We start from the raw sequence: 12,090 nt of genomic DNA, 5'->3' as shown, positions 1-12,090 counted from the left end.
ACGAGCTCAACAAATACAGTCCAAATACAGATTTTAATAGTACAAAAATGTAGACATGCTTTCAAGTTTAACAATTTAAGTTCAACACGAACAAATTATGCCAAGTGTGTCTGATATGAGGAATGATACATCACTATATCTACATGTCAATTATGCATGCCAACTGTAATGCAACACAGTGATAAAATCATATGCATACTCTCAGAGTATTTAATCTCGCATCAATCACTCAGTCCTCCGAGTCACTCAATCCTCCCAGTCACTCAGTCCTCCCAAATCACTCAGCACTAGCGCTCGACACTCGCACTCAGTACGTACCTGTGCTCACTGCTAGTATGTCAGACTCTGGAGGGGTGGATCTTACCCAAGCGCTAATGTAAGCCAATCATGGAATGAATCAATAAAGCATGCTTCAATATGAAGTCTGATCCCATAAATATCACTCACAATCAGTCCCTCGGCCTCACTCAGTCATCAATCTCTCAAGTCTCTCGGGCTCAGAATTCTCATGACAATCAGCCCAAACAATGTTGATATGATGTATCAATAGATGGCAACAGAGACTGAGATATAATATGCAAATGATAGATGTGACCGAGTACATAATTGCAAATTAAGCAAGTAATTCAACAACAAAATGACCTCTATGGGTCCCAACAGTACCAGCATATGGCCTAAACATGATTTCTAACATTGACCATAACTCAATTCCTCTAACACATGGATAGTTCATGAATAATAGAATATTAGATGACTACACAGTTCCATGGAATCGACTGAGTCACAATTCCTATGGTGCACGCCCACACGCCCGTCACCTAGCATGTGGGTCACCTCAACACCAATCACATAACACATAATTCAGGGATTCATACCCTCAGAACCAAGTTTAGAAGTGTTACTTACCTCAAACCGTGCAAATCTCTACTCCAACAAGCCCTTGCCTCGCGAATCGACCTCCGAACGACTTGAATCTAGCCACAAACAAATTGATACAATCAACACAATATGAATCAATTCCATATGATAAAGCTAAGTTCTTTAATAAAAGTCAAAAAGTCAACCCCGGGCCCATGTCTCGAAATCCGACAAAATTAACAAAATCCGAACACCCATTCAACAACGAGTCCAACCATACCACAATTACGTAATTCTGATCACAACTCGACTTTCAAATCCTCAAATTAAAGTCTATGAAGTTTCTACAATTTTCCCAATTTCCCAACCTAAAACACTAATTAAATGGTAAAAACAATGATAAATTCATGTATAACAACCAAATTCGAGTTATAATGACTTACTCCAATTAATTCCTTGAAAATCCCTTCAATAATAGCCCAAATTCGAGGTCTCTAGCTCAAAGTATGAAAAATGGGTTCAAACCCTCAATTTTGATATTTTAACAGTCTGCCCAGTGATTACACATCGCAATCACGGAATTACCTTCGCGATCGCGAAGAACAAAATATTCAGTAGCCCAAAAACCTTCTATGTGAATGCACACTCCAGGGTGCGAACGCGGTGACCAATTCCCTTGACCTACGCGATCGCAGACAGCCTCACACGATCACGATGAACAATGCGTGGGAACCCCAGGCCCCTTCTTCCTTCTTCGCGAACACGTCACCTTCCACGCGATCATGTAATGTAACTCCCTCAAGTCTTCGCGATCAATGACTTAACCATGCGATTGCTTAGAATAAAATCCCACCTGCCAAACCTTACCCTCCGCGACCGCATCCCTATCCTCGCGATCGCGTTAGAGGAAACCAGAAGCACATGTATCAACAAACTTCAGCAACTTTTCGAAGTCAAATTTCAATTCGCTAACCATGCCGAATCCAACCGAGGCCCCCGTGACCTCAAGCAAATATACCAACAAGTCCTAAAACATCATACGAACTCGCTCGATGCCTCAAATCACATCAAACAACACTAAAACTACGAATCACACATTGATTCAAGCCTAATTAAGTTATGAACTTCTAACTTCCAAAACTAATGCCGAAACATACCAAATCAACTCCGATTGACCTCAAATTTTACACATAAGTTATAAATGACATAACGGACCTATGCTAATTTTCAAAACCAAAATCCAAGCTCGGTAATCACAAAGTCAACTCTCGGTGAAACTTCTCAACTCTCGAAACTTCTATTTTTTCAACTTTCGCCGATTCAAGCCAAAATCACCTACGGATCTCCAAATAAATATACAGATACACTCATACATCCAAAATTACCCTACGAAGCTATCAGAACCATTAAAACTCCATTTCGGAGTCATTTACACACAAGTCAATATCCGGTCAACTCTTCCAACTTAGGCTTCCAACCTTGGGACTATGTGTCCCAAATCATTCCGAAACATCCCCGGAACCAAACTAACCACCCCGACAAGTCACATAATAACAAATGAGCACAATATAAGAAATAAATAGGGAAATATGGCTATTATACTCAAAATGACTGACCGGATCATTACATCATACTACACTATTCACTTAATTGCGTAGATCTAGGTGTCGGACCCAGTCATCCGTAGCTAAGGCATATAGATGAGTTGCTCACCGAGAGACAAGGTAGAGTTTCATTTTGCCCGTAATCTGGGCATCTCTTTTCATCTTGTACCATTGTCTTTATTTCAGACAGTATTGTTATTTAGTTTTTCGAACTTGTACTTTCATTTGGAGCTCAAGACTATGTATTTACTAGTTTTGGGGGATTTATCATATATTGGCGTTTTTATATCATATTTAAAGGCTTTAGACTTGTATTATTTTGTTAATTCTGTTATTATATTTCATCTTGTTATGTTCGACTTGCCTAGCAAGTGCGTTAGGCGCCATCACGCTCAATTGGAGGTTTTGGGTTGTGACAAAAAAGAAAGGTATAATTAGTGATTTTGTATGTTTCGAATCAAATTTAATAGAAGTTCCTAATAATACTGGGTGGCTTGATTCTGGTGCAACTACTCATGTATGTACTACGTTGCAGGAATTTCTTATGATCCAAACTACAAATCCAAATAAGAATTTTTTATTCATAGAAAATTGTATGAAGGCTCCAATTGAAGGCATAAGAACTTATCGTTTGGTCATGGAAACTGAACATCACCTTGATATACTACAGACTCTTTATGTATCTTCAATATCTCAGAATTTTATATCTCTTTCAAGATTTGATGTTTCTGGTGTTGATTTAATGTTTGGAAATGGACATCTCAATTTATAAAAGAATGTTATTTTTTTTATGGTTTTGGTATTCTTAGTAATGGTTTATATAAATTGAAGCTCGATATTTATTTTTTTGAATCCTTTCTTACTGTTCAACATAATATTGGAATTAAACGTAGTTCACTAGATGAAAGTTCTTCTTACTTGTGGCATAGACGTTTATGTCATATATCCAAAGAAATGCTAGAAAGATTAGTAAAGAATGAGATTCTTCCGAACCTAAATTTTACAGATCTTAATATATATTTGGATTGCATTAAGGGAAAGTAAATCAAACATATTAAGAAAGGTTCCACAAGAAGCACCCAGCTTCTTGAAATTATACACACCGATATTTGTGGACCCTTTGATATTCCATATTTTTGTGGAGAAAAATATTTTATCACTTTATCGATGATTTTTCACGTTATGGATACATTTATTTGCTGAAAGAAAAATCTAAAGCAACATATGCGCTCAAGGTATTTGTTAACGAGGTTGAAAGATAATTAGATAAAAAGGTGAAAATTGTTAGGTTAGATAGAGGTGGTGAATATTATGAAAAATATAATGAATCAGGACAATGTCAAGGTCCTGTTGCAAAGTTCCTCAAGAAACATGGCAACAAGGTCCTGTTGCAAAGTTCCTCAAGAAACATGGCATATGTGCACAATATACTATGCCAGGAATACCTCAACAAATTGGTATTGCAGAAAAGCATAATCCAACACTTATGGATATGGTTATGAGCATGATACATAATTACTCATTATCCAAATCATTATGGATGTATTCTCTTAAAACTGATGTATAGTTGTTAAACATGGTTCCTAGTAAGGTAGTTCCAAACACTCCTTTTGAACTGTGGATGGGAAGGAAACCTAATTTAAGGCACCTGCATGTTTGGGGTTGCCCAGCGGAGGCTAGAGTTTATAATCCACAAGAAAATAAATTAGATTCTCGAACAGTAAGTGGTTACCTTATTGGTTACCCAGAGAAATCTAAAAAGTATATGTTTTACTGTCCTAACAATAGTTCGAGAATTGTTGAAATCGTTAATGCAAGATTCTTTGACAATGGTGAAATTAGTGGAAGTGTTAAAAAACAAAGTGTGGAAATAAAAGAGGTGAGGGTCAATATTCTATTACCCACAAATGTGCCTACTTCCACACAAATACCAAATATAGTTCACTTTATTGAAGAACACTTTGAAAATGCAGAGCAACATTTGGATGAAATGCTTCATGAAGAAACTAACTCACAAATATCTGAACCACAAGAAATTACATTAAGAAAATCTCAAAGAGCAAGAAAATTAGCTATTTCAGACGATTACGTGGTTTATTTTCAAGAGTCGAATTTTGACACTGGTCTTAAAAAGGATCCGCTTTTATTTTCATACGCCATAGAAAGTAATGAGTCTAAAAAATGGATTGATGCTATGAAGGAAAAGTTAAAATCCATGGAATAAAATAAAGTCTAGGATCTCATTGAATTGCCAGAAAGTTCTAAGAGAATCATGTGTAGATGGGTCTTTAAGAATAAATGCGATTCAAATGGAAATATTGAATGATATAAAGCCAGACATGTTGCCAAGGGTTATAATCAGAAATGAGGCATTGATTTGAGACATTTTCACCGGTCTCTAAGAAAGACTTGTTAAGAATTATTATGGCTTTGGTGGCTTATTATGATTTAGAGTTACACCAAATGAATGTAAAAACTGCGTTTCTTAATGCAAATCTCGAGAAAGAAGTTTATATGGACCAACCAGAGGGTTTTAAAATTAAAGAAAAATGTCAAATGGTGTGTAAGCCAAAGAAGCCAATATATGGACTCAAACAAGCCTCACGACAATGGAACATAAAGTTTAATGATACCATAACATCTTTTGAATTTATGGAAAATACCGTTGATCGGTGTATATACCAAAAGATCAGTGGAAGAAAGTTTATATTTTAGTCCTATATGTTGACAATATTCTACTTGCTGCTAATGATTTAGCCATATTGCGTGAGACTACAGATTTTATCTCTAAGAATTTTGAAATGAAAGATATAAGTAAAGCATCCTATGTGATAGGAATAGAAATATTCCGTGATATATTACAAGAATTATTGGGACTGTCTTAGAAAGTCTATATCGAAAGAATTATAAAGAGATTTAATATGAACTATTATTCAGCAGGATTTGTTACAACTCAAAAAGGGGACACATTTAGTCTCATGCAATGCCCTAAGAATGATTTAGAATGAAACGAAATGGAATCAATTCCTTACTATTCTATTATTGGTAATATGATGTATGCTCAAACTTGCACAAGACCGGATATTAGCTTTGTGGCCGAAATGCTAGGAAGATATCAGAGTAATCCAGGAATTGATCACTAAAAAGCCACAACGAAAGTCTTGAGGTACCTGAAAGGAACGAAGGATTACATGCTCATGTACATGAGATCCAAGCATTTGGAAGTTGTTGGATACTTAGATTCAGATTTTGCTGGATGTATTGACACTAGAAAGTCCACATTTAGTTATTTGTTCCAATTAGCCGAAGGAGAAATATTATGGAAGAGTGCCAAACAGTCTGTCATTGCTACATCTATGATGAAAGTAGGATTTGTGGCATGTTTTGAAGCCACAATTCACGCATTATGGTTGTAGAACTTTATTTTAGGACTTGGGGTTATGGACACCATTACCAAGCCGCTGAAAATTTACAATGGTAATTCTGCTGCAGTATTCTTCTCCAAGAACGGTAAGTAATCCAAAGGTTCTGAACATATTGTCACGACCCAATTCCTACTATAGGCCGTGATGGTGTACAACGTCACTGATAGGCAAGCCAACAGTGAAATATCCATTTAATTATTTATTTTATTACTTTTAAAATCATGGATTTTATTAAATAACAAAATTAATTCGTAGATAATCATGTATATATAAAATATTAAAATAAGAAGGTGACAATATTAGCAAAAATCATAAACATCTACTAGAAATTTACAAACCCCGGTGTCACAAGTGCACAAGAAATCTAGTAGAATATAGAAAATACTATAGCTACTGTCCGAAATGAAAGTATAATAGGAAGGAGACTCCGGGTGCTGCAGATCGGCATGAAGAACAACTCACCACTAAGTCTCTGAATAACGGGAATGCACGCCCGAATGGCCACTGATGTGTCTGCCTCAGTACCTGCACAATAAGTGTAGCATGAGTACGTAAATCAACGCGTACCCAGTAAGTATCTAGTCTAACCTCAAAGAAGTAATGACGAGGGGTCGACATCGACACTTATTAGTGGTCAATAAATAAAGTACAAGAGCTATAAACATGCATGAAATACAATAGTAACAATGGAATAAGAAACGATAAATAACATGATCTTATAACATAATAATAGTTTAACATCCCCAAATATCATGTGCTATTTCAACAAATAAGAACCATCAAGTAAATATCGAATCTTAAGTCAAGAAGGAAATATCGCTTATATTCTGACTCCTAGCAATATTAAGAACGAGTTATGCCGAGGTCATATGGCCCGATCCATAATAATCGTGTACATACACTACCAAGGTCATACGGACCGCCGAGGCGTTCGGCCTGATCCATATGAATAGAGAAACTCTTCGAACTACGGGTCAAACAACTACATCACAAGGATGGGCACATAAAAGAAGCATAATGTTTGCCAACGACCAAGTATTCCGCCAAAACTCAAGGTAATGAAGCCCGGCCTAACATAATCCTTAATCAATTTTCAATTATGAATTTAAGTAATTAAGCTAACAAGTTGAGTTCAAATAATACAAACATTGCATGATAAAGTCCCAAGTCTACTTGGACATAAATATGATTTTAGCTACGTACGGACTCTCGTCACCTCGTGCGTACGAAGCACCCACAATTAGTAGCTAATAACAATAAGTACCTACTGGGAGAATTCCCTCTTACAAGATTAAGCAAGAGACTTACCTCGCTTCCACGTTCACTATCCGGCTCTTCAACCTCACTAATTGCCCCAAATCGATGTTGAGCAATCTGAAAACTAGCCAAAGATTGTACAAACTAATCAATATATGTCCAAACGTTTATAATTTAACTATTAGAGTAATTTTCCAACCCAATTTGGAAAGTTCATGAGAGTCACCCCCGAGTCTACGTGCTTGAATTCCGTAAATTTTCTTAGATAAATGTTACCCATGACCTTATGAACTCAAATAAATAATTTTTACTCAATGCCATTATCAATTTCATGGTCAAATCTCATTTTTAGCAAACCCTAGGTTTTCCAACAAAATACCATACTTTCCACAAATTCTATCATAAAATCTATCCATAATTTATGTATTAAACTCACATTAGGTAGAAATTACTTATATTCAATAGCTAGGTGAAAATCCCTCTCTAAGGAGCTCTAAAATCGACCAAGAAATAAGAGAAATGAAGAAAATGGCCTAAGTCCCAACTTTTAATAAGTGTTCCGCCCAGTGGTCCGAAAATACCCCCGCTATCGCAGAGGCAAACCTGCCTGCCGTCTAGGAAAGCTTTTTCACGAACGTAGCCAGGTCCTCGCGATCGCTATCATGACTCAAAATACTAACCCATCATTATGGTTCTTAACACACTTGCTAGGCAAGCCAGATATAACCATAATGAACCAAGATAGCAAAAATGACAGAATCAACATAAGTCTAAAACCTTAGCATAGCATAATAGTACCAATACATGATAAAAATTCCCTAGAACGGGTAAATATAGAGTCATGAGCTCTACAACAGATTACAAGTCTAAAAAGGTAAATAACAAAACTGTCTGAACTAAAAACTACAGTACATAAGAAAAAAAATGCCAAGACTGCGGTCGAGAATGCAGTTCTACCTCGTCTCTCAGTGATCACTTCTACCACAAGCCTCGGCTACTGATGACTAGGGCCGACACCTGGATCTACACAATTAAGTGTAGAGTATAGCATGTGTACAACCGACTCAATGTACTCAACAAATATCATAACTAACCTCGGCGAGGTAAAATAAGCAAGAGTTATAAATGATACCTACTATAACCTGTACAGTTTCATAAACTCAACAAGTACAGAATAATAATGTGATCAAGTCATAAATCACAAAAAGAACCATCTGTGTGTGCACAATTACTCAAGTTCTCTGCTCAGTCAATGATACAACATATAAAGATGATATGTAAATAAATTAGGTAATTAACCAAAAATACTTGCAAGTAAAGATGAAATGCAAAATCCAAAACAAACACTAGCCAGATTGTCCTTAATATTTCAACATCCGTATCAAATCACAAATCAGTTTCCTCAAATCCGCGTGTACACCATCAAGAAGGAACATGAGAGGGTGAACCTATGTGGATAAATCTATATCCACATGCAGCACGGCTAATTCAACGTACTATCAGCTAGGTGTGGTCACAATCTCAATATCATAATCCACTTGGCGTGGTCACAGGCATAACAACACAATCCGCCCGCGTGGTCACAGTAATAACAACACAATTCACCCGTCATGGTTACAGGCATAACAACATAATTCTCCCGGCATGTTTAGAGACATAACAACAGAATTCGCCCAACATGGTCATAGGCATCCAGTCCATATCATATCACATAGAAGCAAATATACAAGAGTACATGTATATGATGAATGAAGATTTCATGCTCTTGGACTAATATAATGACATGCTAAAGTGTAGGAATGTGTAAAGTGTGCTATCATAGCTCAAATCATCAATTTCATCACAAAAATAGCAATTATGAAGTTTATTCAAGAAATTAACCTCTATGTAACCTCAAACATGGGTCAAATAGTTCACAAAAAGGTTACAAATATGAGAAATATCACAACCTAAAGGTTGACAGTCAATTCAATGCATATCATAGCCTAAGCATTATCACGGTCATGGATAAATACCCCGGTGCTCTCACATGGGTTCAAACCCCTCACATATGCACACCCATAGCATGTAACTATCACAAATAACTCAAGAAACTAGTGCCCCAACCAAGTTTAGGTAAGATATTTACCTCAAACAAGCCAAATCACTCCTCTAACAAGCCCTTCCCGTGTGTATCAACCTTGGGACGACCCGAATATAGCCAAATTAACTTAATATATAAAAGTCATAGGAATTGAATTCAAATGATAAAGCTAAGATCTTTAATCAAAATAAAAAAGTCAACCCAAAAAGTCAACCCTAGGCTCGTACCTCAGAACCTGACAAAATGCACAAATACCGAACACCCATTCGATTACGAGCTCATGAAGAACAAGCTCGCGAATGCGATGATGACTCATCCGGCCCCTTCACGAATGCGGGCTCCCTTCCATGATCGTGTAAGCTTAACACCTGACTCCCCAGCTGAATACTTCTTATACATGAACGCAAGCTCAATATCGCGATGAACTATTTCCCCTACCAACAAAATGCCTTCCAAAATCGCGGAAGCCTCTTCGCGATCGTGAAGAAGGAAACTAGAACCTCAGAACAGCACTCCCAAACATGAAGAAAATGGTCTATAGCTCATCCGAATCACACCCGAGACCCCCGAGACCCCACTCAAAAGAATACCAACAAGTCCTAAAACACTATGTGAACTTACTCTAAGCCTCAAATCACATCAAACAACACCAAAATCACGAATCGTATCACGATTCAAGCCTAATGAACTAATAAGCTTTCAACTTCCAAAACTCATGTCGAACCATATCAAATCAACTCCGAATGACCTCAAATTTTTAATGCAAGCCCCAAATGACACAACAGACCTATTCCATCTTTCAGAACCAAAAGCCAAACCCGATATCAACAAAGTCAACTCCCGATCAAACCTCTCAACTCCCAAACCTTTAACTTTCCAACTTTCACCAAAAAGCATCAAATCAACATGCGGACCTCCAAATCAACATACGAACATACGCCTATGTCCAAAATCAACATACGAAACTATTGGAACCATCAAAATATGATTCCAAAGTCATCTACAAATAAGTCAATCTCCAGTCAACTCTTTCAACTTAAGCCTTCAACCTTAGGACTAAGTGTCTCAATTCACTCCAAAACCTTTCCGAAACCAATCCAACCTCCCCGATAAGTCACATAAACATATATGAAAATATAAGAAGAAATAATTAGGGGAACGAGGCTGTAATACACAAAATGACCGACTGGGTCGTTATATTCTCCCTTTGTTAAACAAATGTTCGTCCTCGAACGGGTCTAGAAACATACTTGGAGTCTCAAATAGGTGTGGATATCTGCTTTGCATATCCCGCTCGATCTCCCAACTAGCCTCCTCGACTAGCTAACCTCTCCAATAAACTTTCACTGAATCTATATTCTTGGACCTCAACTTTTGAACCTACCGGTCCAAAATGGCCACTGGTTCCATATCATAAGTCAGACCTCATCTAGCCGTACCGTGCTAAAATCCAAAATATGTTCCAGATCACCATAATACTTCTGGATCATAGAGACATGAAACACTGGGTGAACACCTGATAGACTAGGTGGTAATGCAAGCCTACAAGCAACCTCTACCACTCTCTCAAGCACCCCAAAAGGGCCGATATACCTAGGGCTCAACTTGACCTTCTTCCCAAAATGCATCACATCCTTCATGGGCGAAACTCTGAGCAAAACCTTCACACCTATTTTGTATCCAACATTCCGAACCTTCCTATCAGCATAACTCCTTTTCCTGAACTGTGCTGTACGAAGACTCTCTTGGATCACCTTCACCTTCTCCAAGGCATCACAGACTAAATCAATGACCAACAACCTAGCCTCTCTAGGCTCAAACGAACCAACCAGAGAACAACATCTCCTCCCACATAAGGCCTCATAAGGAACCATATGGATACTTTACTGGAAGCTATTGTTGTAGGCGAACTCTGCTAAGGGAAGAAAGTGATCCCATAAACCTCCAAAATTGATGACACAAGCATGTAACATGTCCCCAAGATCTGAAAAGTGCGCTCGGACCACTTGTCCGTCTAGGGATGGAATGCTGTACTCAACTCACATCGTGTGCCCAACTCTCGCTGCACCGCTCTCCAAATCTATGATGTGAACCAAGTGCCTCGATCCGAGATAATAGACACGGGAAAACCATGAAGGCAGAAAATCTCATGAATGTAAATCTGAGCCAGCCGCTCTAAAGAATAGGTAGTCATCACTGGAATGATGTGTGAGGACTTTGTCAACCGTCCACAATAGCCCAGACTGCATCATATTTCCTCGAGGTCCATGGTAAGCCTACCATAAAATCCATAGTGATGGGCTCCCACTTCCACTTTGGTTTCTTCAATCTCTGAATCAACCCTCTCGGTTTCTGGTTCTCAAACTTCACCTGTTGACAATTCAGACACCGAGAGACATAAGCAACAATATCTTTCTTCATTCTCCACCACTAATAGTGTTGTTTATAGTCACGATACATCTTCGTGAAACCTGAGTGAATGGAATAACGCAAACTGTGAGCCTCCTCAAGGATCAAATCTCTCAACCCATCGATATTAGGAACACAAATCCGGCCTTGAAGCTGCATAACACCATCATCACCAATCACAACCTCCTTGGCACCACCCCGCTGCACCGTATCCTTCAACACCAACAAGTGAGGATCAGCAAACAAGCAAGCCTTAATACACTCCAACAACAATGACTATGCCACAATACAAGAAAGAACACGGCTAGGATCTAAAAAATCCAATCTCACAAACTGATTGGCCAAGCCCTGAACATCCATGGCTAGTGGCCTCTCTGCTACTCACAAATATGCCAAACTGCCCATACTCTCAGCCTTGCTACTCAATGCATCAGCCACCATATTGACCTTCCCC

At 38.0% G+C, this 12,090-nt stretch overlaps 1 protein-coding gene across 1 annotated transcript; it reads left to right on the top strand.

Moving 5' to 3' along the window:
• Nucleotides 1–3,798: 3,798 nt before the first annotated feature.
• Nucleotides 3,799–4,686, top strand: LOC142177101 (uncharacterized). The gene is made up of 2 exons (XM_075245562.1): nt 3,799–3,957; nt 4,030–4,686. The coding sequence occupies exons 1-2, from the start codon at nt 3,799–3,801 to the stop codon at nt 4,684–4,686; spliced, it is 816 nt and encodes a 271-aa protein (XP_075101663.1).
• Nucleotides 4,687–12,090: the final 7,404 nt, after the last annotated feature.

The sequence above is a fragment of the Nicotiana tabacum genome, chromosome 23 (genome assembly GCF_000715075.1).
Source record: "Nicotiana tabacum cultivar K326 chromosome 23, ASM71507v2, whole genome shotgun sequence".
In the NCBI taxonomy this organism is placed as follows: Eukaryota; Viridiplantae; Streptophyta; class Magnoliopsida; order Solanales; family Solanaceae; genus Nicotiana; species Nicotiana tabacum.
This window is presented reverse-complemented; position numbering and strand designations above follow the sequence as displayed.